This window comes from Hipposideros armiger, unplaced genomic scaffold (genome assembly GCF_001890085.2).
Source record: "Hipposideros armiger isolate ML-2016 unplaced genomic scaffold, ASM189008v1 scaffold_501, whole genome shotgun sequence".
NCBI classification, from domain to species: Eukaryota; Metazoa; Chordata; class Mammalia; order Chiroptera; family Hipposideridae; genus Hipposideros; species Hipposideros armiger.
Genome location: NW_017731851.1, coordinates 420,566 through 436,002, shown reverse-complemented (window position 1 = coordinate 436,002; position 15,437 = coordinate 420,566). Strand labels below are relative to the sequence as shown.

The 15,437-nt window shown below is 37.2% G+C and overlaps 2 protein-coding genes across 3 annotated transcripts in view; one reads left to right on the top strand and one right to left on the bottom strand.

Annotated features, from left to right (window-relative positions):
- CCDC18 (coiled-coil domain containing 18) overlaps positions 1–6,880 on the bottom strand; it is a 107,320-nt gene extending 100,440 nt beyond the window's left edge. Inside the window, exons 1-5 of the mRNA XM_019667547.1 lie at positions 6,744–6,880; positions 4,648–4,784; positions 3,971–4,145; positions 1,525–1,683; positions 585–691 (exon numbers count right to left, since the gene is read on the bottom strand). Of these exons, the coding sequence (XP_019523092.1) occupies positions 585–691; positions 1,525–1,683; positions 3,971–4,145; positions 4,648–4,784; positions 6,744–6,821 (656 nt within the window). The 5' untranslated portion in view covers positions 6,822–6,880. The remainder of the gene's footprint in view (positions 1–584; positions 692–1,524; positions 1,684–3,970; positions 4,146–4,647; positions 4,785–6,743) is intronic.
- A 183-nt stretch (positions 6,881–7,063) lies between these two features.
- The window catches only part of TMED5 (transmembrane p24 trafficking protein 5), a 23,510-nt gene continuing 15,136 nt past the window's right edge, over positions 7,064–15,437 (top strand). The window contains exons 1-2 of one of the 2 annotated variants that reach the window (XM_019667546.1): positions 7,064–7,541; positions 13,464–13,561. In XM_019667546.1, the coding sequence (XP_019523091.1) occupies positions 7,353–7,541; positions 13,464–13,561 (287 nt within the window). In that variant the 5' untranslated portion in view covers positions 7,064–7,352. The remainder of the gene's footprint in view (positions 7,542–13,463; positions 13,562–15,437) is intronic. The other variant, XM_019667545.1, reaches the window with a different exon arrangement.

Below are 15,437 nucleotides of genomic sequence, written 5' to 3'. Positions count from 1 at the left end.
CTAGGAATACACATAAAATATGTATTACAAAGACAACTGCAGATTTCTAATGGTCATGAAAGATGACTTTAGTGTGCATCTGAATCATCTGCAGGGCTTGTTAAAAAATAGATGGCTGGGTCCTACCTCCCCGAGTTTGTGATTCGGTAAGTCTAAGATAGGACCTGAGATTTGTATTTCTAACAAGTTCCCAGCTGATGCTAATACTGCTGTTCCCAAAACTACACTTTGAGAATCACTAAAATGAAGTAATGTGTTATTTAGTATGCATATACATCTCATTTCAAAGCAGAATTATAAATTGCCTAATTCCTTGATGTACTGAGTATACATTACTATGTAAGGCAAGAAATGAACTAGTTCATATTTAATAAAAGCATGTAAATAAGTATCTCAGCTTAGATTTAGTCTTTTTTAGCCCCATATACTGCAGCCAAGCAGAGTTACGATAGACTGAACACAGATTCAACACGTTCTAAGATAGCCACTATAGATTTATTGAGGCGGAGGACAAGATTTAATAAGATATATCAAAAAGCAAAAGTAGGAAATAAAAAAATTAAAGTTCTAAAAAGTAGATTTACCTCAAAACTTTATCTTGGGCTGAAACTTCTGCTTCCAAATTTATAATCTGTTCTTCTAAGATCGGCACATTGGCTGCCTGTTGTTGAGCAGATTCAAGCATAGAGACCTAAAATAAATAAGATAGTTCCTAGATGGTGGAAACTGGTTGATCTTTCTCCCTGTTCTTTTCTCTATTTAAAAAGTTTTCAACAATGAGAATGTATTATTTTAAAAAGATAAATCAACTGTATTTCCTTTGTACAATAAAACCACAGAAATTGGTAATCTTAAGCTGACTTATCAGGCTGGCTGAGTAGCACGTTGGTTAAGAGCTGGCTTGGGACGCCAGAAGGCCCCGGTTCGGATCCCACATATGAGGGCCAGTGACACTGCCCTCTACAGTTAAGATGCTGAACAACAGCTCAACCTGGGCTGCCGTGAGTCGCTGGCGACAGTGTAGGCTGCAGCCCCTGCTGCACTGGGTTGCCATGGGCTACTGTGTGTAGCCAGCAGCCAGCGTGAGCGACCCTCAAGCCACCGTGAACGGCCGTCCAGAAGCCGGGGACTGATCTGCCTCACCCGGGAAGAGCGCAATGATGGTGTCAACTTGGGCCAGTGAAGCAACGTCCTCCACAACTAGACTGAAGAACAAAACGACAGCAACTTTTCTGTTCCCCTTCCCCTAATTCCCCAGCAGTGTTCCCATCCCTCCAATTCCCCAATAAAAATCTTTAAAAAAAAAAAAAAGAAGCTGACTTATCTAAATGCAGACTATACAAGTTCCCCTGAATCATTTTCTGATACTTAAGTCATATAATATTGATTCCATAACATATTGATATTACATTATCATAATAAAAATTATACATAACACATTAAATCAATACAAGGAATACTTTTCCAATTATAAATCTTTAAATGATGATTCTGTTGACGTAATCACCACTTCAAGAAACATACTTTTGCTCTTGACTGCGTTAACTCAAAGTGGACAGATTCTATTTTAGTCATTAAAGAATGATTCTGTGAAACCAAACAGGCATTCTGTTGCCTAAGTTTATTAAGTTTCTCTCGAAGACTTTTCATTTCCTGATCCATGGAAGCAGATGAAAAAGATATCTGAAAAATAAAAAAAGAACAATCTATTTTTATTTCATTAAGCATTACATGTAATTATTGTAAAATGATGAACAATTATCAATATAAAATGACTAAGGAACTCAAAAAAATGAGTTAAGATACTCAGTGAATGTTGGTGAGATATCATTTAAACAATACAATGTATTAACTATTCACACAGCATTTACACTGTATTAGGTACTGGAAGTAATCTAGAGATGATTTAAAATATAAGGGCGCATTGCATAGGTTATATGCAAATACTATTCCATTTTATATAAGGGACATGAGTATCTTCAAATTTTGGCAACTGCAGGGGATCTTGGAACCAATCTCGCATGGATACCGAGAAAGGTCTGTATATCGTTCTGAACTCGGCATTTTTTACTTAAATGATACATCTTGGCCATCTCTCCACAAGCAATACAGTGAGAAATTTCTATTCCTTTTTTTCCCCATCAGCTGCAGTTTCCATGGCATGTTTATTCAACCACTCCCCTATTATTGGACACTTGAGAGCTATTTGTAATCTTCAGTTAAAACAAACAATGCTTCATTTTGCACTTATGCAAGCATACCTATAGGTTAATTTTCTAGAAATGGATTACAAGTCAAGGGTAAACAAATTTTTGTGATTTTGGCAAACATTACTAAATGCCTCTCTACCGGGGTTTTTATCATTTTGCAGACCTACCAGCAATGTACGAGAGTGCCTATTTCTGCCTATTTTCACCAACAAAACAGTGTCAAATATTTGGATGTCTGACAATTTGTTATGTAAGAACTGGTACCTAAGTATAATTTTATCGTGAATTTCTTTTATTATGAGTGAAATTGAACATTTTTTTTGCTTGAATATCATTTTAATTTCCTTTTTTATACATGTCTTTTGTCCATTTTTGGGTTATTGTCCATTGGGTTATTGATCTTTCTTCTTTCTAGGAGCTCTTTACATATGAAAGAACCTTCTGTCTTTAATAGGCATTACCAGTATTTTTTCTCTTCCAATTCATCATTTGTCTTTTGATTTTGCTTCAGGTAAAACACATTGATTTCAACTAGGGCATTAATATGATTAAAAAAACAATCAGCAATTTGAATTAGGATAGAGATCATACTTCCCAGAATGACATAATCTTTGTTGACATGGAATTTGAATTAATTTCCTAAAATGTAGGCTCAAACAGCTTCATTTAAACAGCTTCCTTACAAAAATAAAATCTCTCAATTGTTGGCTGTTTGAAGTGGGAAGAGCAAATTTTTATCAAAAATGATTATGATCTACATATGCAACCATATATATAGTGGGGTAATAAAGAACAGGAAGAAGAATGGAAAAGGAGATAAAGGGTTGACTAAGAGGGGTAAACACAGGGAGATATTAATATGGCTGAATAAGAAACAGGCAGAGAGAAAGTGAGTTCCAGATCAGGGAAGATATTTGAGATCATCCACAAAATTCAGGGATAATGAAAGTAGAATAATCCCATGCTATCACATACCATTCTGATCCAGGTTAAACAGTAAATATACTTTAACCACTTAATAAACAACTGATTACCTATTATGTACATGGTATAGTGCTAAAATCAAGTGGGGGGGGTTAATTTGAGAAAACATTTAATTGCAAAAAGGCGATATATATAAAAGTTTAAAAATAGAATACGCCAAAAATAACTACTTTCCTGTTAAGACAAAATAATAACCATTATATTTAAATTCAATAAGTCTTAAGTACTATAGTAAAAGACTATGGAAAACATGAATAAGGCATTTGAAGAAAAAAAACTCAAAGAAAAACTATTTTAAGTAGACAGGTCAAAAACTAAAACTACTGGGCCAGCCGAGTGGCGCGATGGTTAAGAACTGGCTTGGGATGTCAGAGGGCCCCGGTTCAGATCCCACATATGAGGGCCAGTGACACTGCCCTCTACAGCTAAGATGCTGAACAACAGCTCAACCTGGCTGGGCTGCCGTGAGTCGCCGGAGACAGCGTAGGCTGCAGCCCCTGCTGCAGTGGGTTGTCATGGGCTACCGTGTGTAGCCAGCAGCCAGCGTTAGCAACCAGCAGCCGCCGTGAGCGGCTGTCCAGAAACCAGCGACTGATCTGCCTCACCCGGGAAGAGCGCAATGATGGTGCCAGCTTGGGCCAGTGAAGCAACGTCCTCCACAACTAGACTGAAGAACCAAAGGACAGCAACTTGTCTGTTCCCCTTCTGCCAATTCCCCATCCCCCAATTCCCCAATAAAAATCTTAAAAAATAAGTAAATAAATAAAAACAATAACCTTATCTCTTGGCTTTTTTTGAAAAGCAGTACTGCTACTGGGCAGTTTACAAACTTTTTTATAAGGTGAGTAATTCAAAAGTCCAAGCTGGCTAGGCTGAGAAAGATCTTCCACAATGTTCCTTTCAGACCTTGAGGGATTAGAGGCATAATCAGAATTTTCACTTGGACTAACGCTAGAGAAAAAAGAAAAAATACAGTTTAATTCTTAGGTATTATAATTTAAGTATTCGACTCCAAATTTCTATATATTATATAAGAAAACAGAAAAAAAAGCACCTGAAATGCTGCTGGAAATCAGATTCACAGTTATGAACCTAAGGCAATGTTTGAACTAAATTTTTAAATAGACGAGTTAGTTTTAAATTACCCATCTATGTAGAATTTTGAGAGCCTCTATGCTAGAATTACTTAAGATTAAAAAAATAGTCATAGTAATAGATTATACCCAAAACATATATTTCATAGCATCCTAATACATGGAAGGTGTTTTCTTAATATGTATATGATTCCCTAATATTTCTATTTTTTCCTAAACTGAGTTATAATCAAAATTATAGAACATTACTTCTTATTCTAGAGACATACTAGAAACACATTAAATAATAAAATTCATACATTTTACATTCATAAATTAAAGTCATACTCTGAATTCTATATGTGATTCTACTTACTTACCTGGATAACTCTTCCCCTAAACTCTGCAAACTCCATTCTGTTATCTTCAGCTCATGTCTTAAGGAAGCAACATTTGCAAGCAAACTTTCTTCTTCATTGTCTTTATTATAGTAGCCTGGTGAATTAGGTTCCATTTCCTAAAAAAAGAAATGAATTTACTGTACCTTGCAGGAAAGAATCTGTGTTGTTAGTCAAAATACTCTCACACTAATAGAATTTCATTATTTTTCTCTCTCAGATGTTGTGAAATCTTTCATGGTGATTTAAAACAAAACAAACAAACAAAAAAGCCAGGGTCTAATTATTATATGCACCCTTTCTAACCACATCTTTCTAACAATTGTGTGAACTAAGTGTTTTTATTCCATGTGAAAGATGAAGAAACTAAGAATAAGACAAATTAAATGACATACTCAAGGTCACACAAACTCAAGGAACCAAGATTTGAACCTAAGTCATCAGAATCCAAAGAACTTGTTGCCACACTGCAATTTTCTTATTATAGATCAGTTTCAATATGAGGTGTTCGAACTTACATAATCACATTACAAGCTGTGGACATCTGATAAAATTGGTATCATTACAGTCAGTCATATTTTCTTAAAGGCAATTATTACCTGATACCGATTATCCCCTTCTCCCATTCACGATGGTTATAAAAATTTTAAATTACACACATTCACATCACAACCACAGAGATCAAAATAACATTTGGCAAGTTAACTCATAGAAATATATAAATAAAAGCCTTTGTTTCTTCAACAAAAGTATATCTCTAGGGTTGTGAAATTCTCTACTAAATACCTTTGAACATAAAAATCGTGATAAACGGCAACATTTTATTAATAATTAATATAATTATGTATGAAAACACATGCTATCCATAACTAATACAATTAAATGAAGGATTTATAATCTCTATTACTCCTGTAGGTCATTCTGCATAATCTTGAAATTAGTTTCAGATCCCCTTTACCTTGGTCACTGTAGCATCTCTCTTTCATCACCCTTCTAGAATTCTGACCACAACTGAAGATCCAAAAGGCTAGGAGTCCTGTGTATTATGTTCAGGACTGTGAGGCACTTGGAGCAGCTCAGTATTTTCAGTGCATAAATGATTACTAAACTACCCTTCCTTCCCCACACCCAGCTAAAACAATATGGCAAATGTATTCCCTACTCAAAATTTCTCAGACTTAAGTAGAAAGATTAAAAAGAAAACTCTCATCTCATGGGGATAATCTATAGCAGGAAATTAAATGAGATATTATGTAATCTTAGAGAAAATGTTTCTATCCTCTTTTCCCCACAAATTTGCTTTTGCTTAAGTGAGAAGACGCTCCCAGATAAGTCAATGGCTCAGGTCCCCATACAGCTTTATCTTTTCAACACCTATAGCTTCCTACAGGATGGTGAAGGAAACAAAAAGGTAAAAGAAAATTTGGGTAAATTCTAAAATGCCATTTAATATTATGGTCCAACTAAATAAGATTTTATGTCTAACATCTTCTATGTATTTTAATGTAAGAATTCTCTAACCCTCCTTAAGTAATAGTGAATACGTTTGATACGCAAATATTTTTTCCTTGTGTGCCATTTATTGTCAAATGAAGATTTTTCCCTCCTTTCCGTAGTAATAAGTTTATCTTCATTGCCTGTACATACGTGAAAAGCGCATCATGCTACCTACAAGCCCTAACGTCATTTTTTGGCCCAAATAACAATGCGTTTGTAGCTGTACATACGCACACCCATCACAACGAACATGTAATAGGGAGGACTGTAGTCGAAAAAGATTCCTCATCTTGGAAGGAGGCCATAGCTTTATACAGGATTGTCCTGTATCAAGAAGGTTCAATTGGACAGACCTGATCCTACGTTCATCTAGAAGTGGAGGCAAATATGACACCTTCCTCTCCATTTTTCCTCAACTAAAATACAACCCTGCTGAGCAGCGTGCGCAGAAGAGAGGACCAGACGAGGGGTGTCCGAGGATGCCAGGAGGGAAAGGAACAAAATTCCCCCAAGTAGGCCTGTTTCCACCCTCCAGGGAGCAGTCGTTCACCACCCAAGTCGTATTTGGGAGAGACACCCACTTGACTATAGAGGCCGCCGCGCTCTCGCCTGCGTTCGGAAGCCTCGGACCCTCTCCCCGGCCTCGGGCGTGGAACCATCAAACACAACACGCTAGGAACCAGCGAAACCCGGCAGAGACGCGTTCGAACCGCCGCGGGAGCCGTTGGTGACGTACCCCGCAGCCCCGCCCCCCCGCGCAGTCTCTACGTGAGGCGGCGCAGGAGGCGGGGCGCCTGCTGGGAATCGTGGTCTGAAAGCGCTTCCGAGCCCCGTTCTCGGAACTACATTTCCCACAATTACTCCCACGGCGCCCATTGGTGCAGGGGAAGCCATGGGAACCTGCGGCTGTCTGGGTGTGAGGCGGGCAGTGCTCACGCCGGGCCTGAAGGGGCTGAGACTGGAGGTTGCGGAAAGGGACTGCTGGCCCCGCCCTCAGCTCCTACTCTTTGGAGGTCCGCGTTTCCCACACTGAGGCAGTGTTTGCCGGCGCCGCGGCCGCCACCTGGAGTTGCTGCAGGCTCCAGGTTACACTGCCAACCACGAGGAGTCCAGGGAGGAAGAGCGGAGCCGAGGTGCCAATAAACTCACACCTCCCACGCCTTTTCCAGCCCGAGATCGCCCCGGCAGGGATGGGTGACAAGATCTGGCTACCCTTCCCGGTGCTCCTCCTGGCTGCTTTGCGCGCAGCGCTGCTGCCGGGGGTGGCCGGCTTCACGCACTCCTTAGACAGCGACTTCACGTTTACCCTTCCCGCTGGCCAGAAGGAGTGTTTCTACCAGCCCATGCCCCTGAAGGCCTCGCTGGAGATCGAGTACCAAGTAAGTGTGGAGGGTGAGCCAGCCTCCTTCCTTTAGCCCACCTCGTCGTCGCCTCTCACCCGCTTAGAAACTTCTTGTGGCCGGCGGGGGTGAAGAAGCGAGGGCTGCCCGGGAAGCGGGCCAGCTCCGCGCAGGCGCACGAGGCTGGGCTCTCGGTGGGGCTGGGAACCGAGAAGTTAGGCTAGACCAGGAATTCACTATCCCTCTCCCCTTTCCTCCGGTCGGAAAGAGGCCAGTACTGGTGATGTCGGTGGTTTTTCTGTTTCATAATTTGCCCATCGCTTTGCTAGCCAGTACTCACTCCAATTGAGAATTTCACAATACTGATACACGTTCTCCTTCATCATTGGACGAGATGATGACACTTGTTTTATTCACCCCACATCTTCACCCAACCTCAGTATTATAAATCTTCACTGCCATTGCTTCAGTTAAGGATTTTTGACTTGTGACCATGTAATTGTGACTAAACCCAATTTTGGAATATTGTGAAAGGGGCTGTTAATATATTTAAATGGTACCTTTCCTTATCAGTTGTATATCTTATTTTTTTAATCAAATAAGATCTAATTGTATGTTAAAACTTTATAATCGTTCTTTCATTCAGCATTGTAAGAATTTCTCCCATATCATTGTTTCTTTTTTAGTATCTGCATAATATTATATAGGGAATAGCCTTAATTTATATAGTAATTGTGGTAGAGAGTGATTTCTTAGAAGAAATTATGTTGTTCCACACAGCTAACTTCCACGTTTCTAGGTAGCACTGCAAAAAGGGATGCGTTGGTGCAGTTGTTCTTTTACATTTTTTATAAGTTACTTAATTTATAATCAGATGTTAGTTTTTTAAAGATGATGTAGAGAATCTTTTTCAGTAACAGGGACTCACATATATAGAGAGCAAAATAAAAAGTTATGTAGAATTTCATCCAAAGAGACTTAAGATTATTTATTTATAGATTTATAAGGTAAGCATAGAGAGTAAAATATCTAAAGTTGCATAGTGAGCAAAACTGAAACCAGAACTCAACATTTTTTTGATTTCCAGTCCAGTTCAAAAGTTCAGTTATTGACCAGTTACCATGTACCAGTAATTGTGGATGGGGAGGGAATACAAACAAAACAAAAATTCCCTGTTTTCAAGGATTTTAATATTTAAGGGGTACTGGCTCATAAACAGGAAATTTCAATAAAATATGGTTAAGTGCTATTAGAGGAGGGCCACTTCTCTGAGTTTCAGAAAAGGATTCCTGGGAAAAATACATTTGAATCTAGAAAGACGCTTAAGTGAGACAAACATGCAAAGGAAGAGGGATATTTCAGGAAAAGGAACAAAATGAATAGACAGTTCCAAAAATGCAAAATGTGAGTGTTTTGGCAGTGGGCAGTATGTAGTAAACACTACAAGTGCTGTGTTTTTATTAGACTTTAAGACTAGATAGTCTAGAGTAGGAGTAAAAGAAAAAGATTAGAGGGCCGCCCGAGCGGTGTGTTGGTTAGGACTTGGCTTGGGACGCCAGCTCTGAGCAGCAGGGCCCCGGTTTGGATCCCACATGAGGGCCAGTGATGCTCTGCCCTCTATAGCTAAGATGGTGAACAACAGCTCGACCTGGAGCTGGGCTGCTGTGAGTTGCCTGTGATGGCGTAGGCTGCAGTGGGTGCTGACTGGCAGCTGGCGTGAGCCACCGTGAGCGGCCATTCAATGGCCTGCGAGCAACTGCCTCACCCAGGAAAAGTGCAATGATAACACCAGCATGAGCTAGTGAAGCGATGTCCTCTACAACTACACTGAAGAACAAAAGGACAGCAACTTGTCTGTTCCCCTCCCCCGATTCCCCAATAAAATCTTAAAAAAAAAAGAGAAAGATTAGAGAGATCAGGAGGCTGGATCATGGTTCATGATCTTAGCCTGGTGCACCATGCTAAGTAGCTTTGCCCTTGTACTGTACAAGGGCCATTGAAGATTTATACTGCATGGGAACATAATAAAAAATGTTTTTCAGCTAGATCACTGGGTGTAGTGTGGAAGATGAGTTTAAGAAACTCAAAATTAGAGGCAAGGAAATCAGTGAAATAGTCCAAGAAAACAATTTGTATTGTTCAAAAATTTTCAGTATTTACCCAGGTATTAGGGAAGAAATCTATTTTAACTACTGACCTTTTATTATTAAGAGTGCCAGCTCTAGAGATAAAATGACCTCTGTGATTTTGAACAAGTTACTTAATCTCTGACTTGTCAATTATGGATAATAGTAATTTATAGATTTGAAAAAATTAGTAAGTGTTCATAGACCATCCCTGACACATAGTAAATACAAACAGTGCCCCCCAAAAATGTATGCACATTTTAAGAAAGGAAAACTGTATTAAAATTGTAATACTCACTATATACTGATAACAAAAGATGATAAGTCACATTTGACTTCTGCAATTACAAGAGGTGCTCAAAGTGGTTACCATCAGTGCCCAGACACTTCTGATTATAGTGAACTACTGCTTGAGCAATGTTGACCAAAGTGTCCACTTGTATACATGTTTTTGGCACCCCTGGTATACAATGAATGTTAGGTTTTTTACATTTACACTTCTTGTGTATATTGGGTTGTCGGAAAAGTCATGACACATTTTTGCAACGAAAAACAGAAAAAATACATCATGGCTTTTCTGACAGCCCAGTACTTTGCATCTTTAGTCACTCTTAAAGAGACTGTTCCCCCAAAGCATTCTCCCTAAACAATTTGTTTTGACTGAGAAGTAAAATCGCTTAATATCTATAATCCTAGACAATGCTGGAGGGGTTTGTAGGATAGAGATCATTTTCAGTCCATTGTTTGCATTTTCCTACTCCATGATTGATTTTCTATTAATTACAAGCTTCTTGTTTTTGTCTTAGTTTTTAAAATTTCAGGAAACCAACATTGCAGACATAGCCCTTTGGTCACTGTGACGTACTGAAAAATTTTAACTATTTCTTAATTTTTCAGGTTTAGGAGGACACTTTAGGATAATTGACTAGCCCCACATTGTATTAAGTTCTTGAAATTTTTAAAATTTTTAAAGTTTTTTTTTGTTTTTTTTTTTAGCTGAGCCATCCTGCTACCTATTGGCAGCTCAGCAGCTGCTCAGCTCGGGCTGGACTCAAACCGCTGTTGCTCAGAGCTCAAACTCTTGAGCGAGCTCTTAACCAACTGAGCCACTCGGCCGGCCCTTAAAATTTTTAAAGTTTTAAATGTCAGTTTTTAAATGTGCTTACACGAAAAGGTCACAAACTTAATTGTTTGACCTTCGTCTATCTTCTGAATAAACTAGATCATTCATTTAAATATTTAAATCTTTATTGAATGCTTAATTTGTATCAGCAATATGCTAGGTGCTATGGATACAATGAAAGTAAAAATATAGTCTTCCCTCATACAACCTTGTACGGGGACCAACGTTAATCAAATTATTACACAAATAAATGTGAAATTATAATTCTAATAAGCGCTATGAAGGTAAATGCATACAGCTATGAGAGTATTCAATAGGAGGATTTGATTTCATCTGGGAATTGAGAGAAGACATCCCAGAGCAAGTGGATTTCAGATGTGTAGAAGAATGAGGCTTTACTAGGCATAAGTGGGTGAGTGTAACAAAGTGATAGGTAAAAAAAAAAACAGTGTGTGCAAAGGCTTTTACGAAGAAGACAGAAGACTACTTTTGAAGGACTGACAACACTATTAGGACAGCTTACAGACGGGAAAATGGTACTCGCCCATCATGTTCCATTGAAATCATTGGGAAGTTTAGTTTTAGAATATGATTTTTTTAAATAATTTATATTTTAAATATCTACTTCATATATTTTTCAGTTAGCGTCTATGTTTTTTTTAAGTTTATTGGGGTGACAATGGTTAGTAAAGTTACATAGGTTTCAAGTGTACAGTTCTGTAATAGCTTCTGTATTCTCAAATACCATTTTAAAATTTTTAATTAAACCTGATAGCCACTACCAATAATATCTTTTAAACTTAGTTTTACTGAAATCTGCTTCATTTTGTTATAGCTCATTTTCTGATTTAATGGATATATATATATATATATATTTTTTTTTTTTTGGTGGGGGAGGATAACCGTAATTCTTTTACAATGTTTTGAGTCCTTAGATATCTGAAAATGGTTTTACTTTTTGCTCACTTCAATCAATACTATAATTGTTTCACTTGGGAACATTGAAGACATGGCTCCATTGTGTTGTTTTGCATCTTACGTTATATATAAGAATTCTAATGCCAATCTCACTGCTTGTTATTTTGCAATAATCTTATTACTTGTCATTGGACATTTCTAGGTTCTTTTTAAATTCTTTGGAAACCTCAAGTAGGATATTTGGATCTTTTTTCATTTATCCTGCTTCACATCTGTTAGACACTTTCAGTCTAATGAATTTTATCTTTTGAAGCAGGAATTTTTATTCTTATTTGATAATTTCCTCCCTTCATGTCTCTTGGTTCTTTCCTTTTGAAATGCTAATTAGATGGATCATTTCAAATCTTTAGCTCTGTTCTTCATGAAGGGTCTTACCATTTCCCTCATACTTTTCATCTATACTTTTTTACCTTGTTCTGAGAATTCCTTGGCTCCTTCCAGTTCTGATTTTTAGTCTCCATCCATGTTCATCCTGCTACCATTACATTTCTTTGCAGTGGACATTAGAGTTTTGAGATTGATAGATGTTGGTACCTAGATCTATCCTTTGCTCAGTAGAATATCATCCAGAAATTCCTTCCTCTTCAAATCTGTTAACAACCTTCCTAGATTTCCAGTGTTGTTACAGATTATTTGTATTATATGTGTTCGTCATTTTATTGGGATTTAAAGAAGAAAAAGTTATGTATATTTAGCTAGCCATTTGAAACCAGTTCTTTTGATCAGTAAGTAGAGTGAGCACAGGAGTAATCTTTTTATATCATTATATTAAAGGCAGTAAGAAAAATAAAATGGAGTGTTATGTAAGAAAAAAAGTAACCATTGTAGGCAGATTGTTGAGATATTTTGGCCACGCCACTTATTTGCTGTGTCACCTCAGGAAAATTACTTCTGTGCCCAGTTTTTAAATTCTACTAAAATGAGAATAATAGGACCTACCTTTTAGCGTTATTGTGAAGAAAAAAATAATCCACATAAAGCACTTAAAAGGCAATGTGTGGCCTCAAGAGTTTGAGCTCTGAGCAACAGCAGTTCGAGTCCAGCCTGAGCTGAGCAGCCGCTGAGCTGCCAACAGGTAGCAGGATGGCTCAGCTAAAAAAAAAAAAGAAAGAAAGAAAGAAAAAGGCATAAGCTGTAATTGTTAACTGCTATCAGCAGCAGCAGCAGCAGCAGGACATTTTGAAATTATAAAGAAATAGATTGTGTCCATTGTCCAATAAGTAAACAGCCTACTTCGACTACACAGTTCATATTGGAGAATAGTACATGAATATGTTAAAGAAGTCAGTTGGATTCAGATCATGGAGATCTTGAGTTCTAGGCTAATTATTATTCTGATTTTATTGAAGAGAAAACAAACTCAGAAAAGTTACATAGCATACCCTAAATTGCCTAAGTGAAAGTCCACCATTTGAACTCCCTTCTGTGTTTCTTTTTACTCTGCAGGGCATCTCAATGAAAGTACTGTTTTAGGAAGATTATTTCAATAGCACCCACAAGGCCTAAATTTAAGTGATAGCCAACAGGAATTGGTAAGAAAGGGACCAATTCTAAAAATGAATGGAATTGAACTAGATGATCTTTCTGCTCCTTTCCAGCTCTAACATGAGTCCGTTCACTTTCTTACTTCTCTGGGTTTATAAAGAAAATCTTTCCACCATATGATCTATTTTCTACAATTTTTTATTTTCAGAATTTCTAATATGTGTTCTTCTCTTTTGTAATTTTCTACAGGTTTTAGATGGAGCAGGATTAGACATTGATTTCCATCTTGCTTCTCCAGAAGGAAGAACCTTAGTTTTTGAACAAAGAAAATCAGATGGAGTTCACACGTAAGTAATCTTAGTTGATTCCTTGAGCTGAATAATACCAGTGGGCTATCTGCAGGGCAGGGAAATTTAGTACATTTGATACTAAATATCAATATCAAATGATTCCATGGAACATTTTAACCAGTCCTCAATAGTGTTCTATCTTAAAGTATTTTCCATTAACCATTTTCTTTTTGTTAAGGCGTTTGGCAATAATCCTGACTAAATTTTTTCCCTTGTTCTGGTTAAATAGATGAGTATTCCCTAGGTATTGCATTTAGTCTCTTGTATTTTAAACCTACCTTTCTGGCTAACACAGGCCTCCCATTATACAATAGTTACTGTATAGTAACTATAAGTTACTGTTGCAGGTTTGTATCCTAAAGTTTCTTGAGCTGCTGGCTATATCATCTTTGCCCATTCTTGTCTTTCTTAAAACATTACAGTACATCTCTGTGTAAAAACCTTTTTTTTACTTAGACCTCACTCTTTTTAGACAATTAGAGGGCCTGAAAGTAAAAGATCTAACCATCAGAAACCATATGGTAAGAAAATACTTGTTATAACACTTTGTTTAAAGCTTGACAAAAGGCCATATATTCTCTTTGTACATCGCACTTCCCTTTTTTCATCTCTTACTGGTAGTTCCCTGTTCCATTCTATCGTTTTACTATAGTATTTTCTTTACTCGGTATTGTTATTGTGTTAAAATTAAACTGTGAGTTTATAGGAAGAATGACTAGTGTCTAATATTTGCCATAAACTAGGCATTGCGTTATACATGCTTCTAAATTAATCATTCCAACCCACTATGAGATTCCTTGATTCCCTGATTCCCATTTTACAGACAAGGAGGCTCAGAGAAGTTAAATAAGTCTGCAGGGATACACATTTATTAGGAGGAGGAGGTAGGATGGACCAAAATTCTTACTTTCTACCATACGATGCTTAGAACATCCCTGGCACATAGCACTATGTAAGTATTATCTATTATTATAATTATTGGTCTTTGTTTATCAAAGTACCTGGCACGTAATTAATAGTTAATACTAAATATATGTATGAATGAATGGGGGTAGCGGATATCTCCACCATAATTTTTAAGATAGTCATTTCAAAGTGCTTTTTAAAATGGCATTTTACCCATGCAGAGCTCAGAAAAAAAAATCTGCATAAACTATTAATAAATAGAGAAAAAGTGACTTAAAAAGTCAGTTTAGATTGACTATGGGATTAACTATGCTTTCTCTTTGATAGGTATCTGAACAAGAACTAAAAATGTAGTTCCTCTCTAAATTTCAGAATATAAAAAACGTATAGAATTTGTCAGTTTTTATTTCTCTCTGATTTTCTGCATTTCTTTAGAGAAAAATATTAACTTTTAGGGGGAAAATATCTTATTGCTTTAATGCATAGAATTACTTCCCCTTATAACATTGGGAGACAAGAATGCGTTTATAAGAGTTCATATTTATTGAGATCTTTTGATGTGCCAGGCCACTGTTCTAAGCACTTTACATGTATTAATATATATTATTCACCACAATCCTATAAGGTACATGATATTATCATTTTACCAATGAGGAAGTTGAGGCATAGAGGTGTTAAGTACATTGATGAAAGTTACACAACTAGTAAACAGCGAAGCCAGGATTTAAAACCCAGCAGTCTAATTCACTCTTAATCTTTACACCAAATGTACATGTCTACTTTCCAAAAATTAGATTTTAACAAAAATTTTATCTTTAGCTATATTAACTTTTTTTTTTTTTAAGATTTTTTTTTTTTTAATTGGGGAATTTGGGGGATGGGAACAGTGCTGGGGAATTGGGGAAGGGGAACAGACAAGTTGCTGTCGTTTTGTTCTTCAGTCTAGTTGTGGAGGACGTTGCTTCAC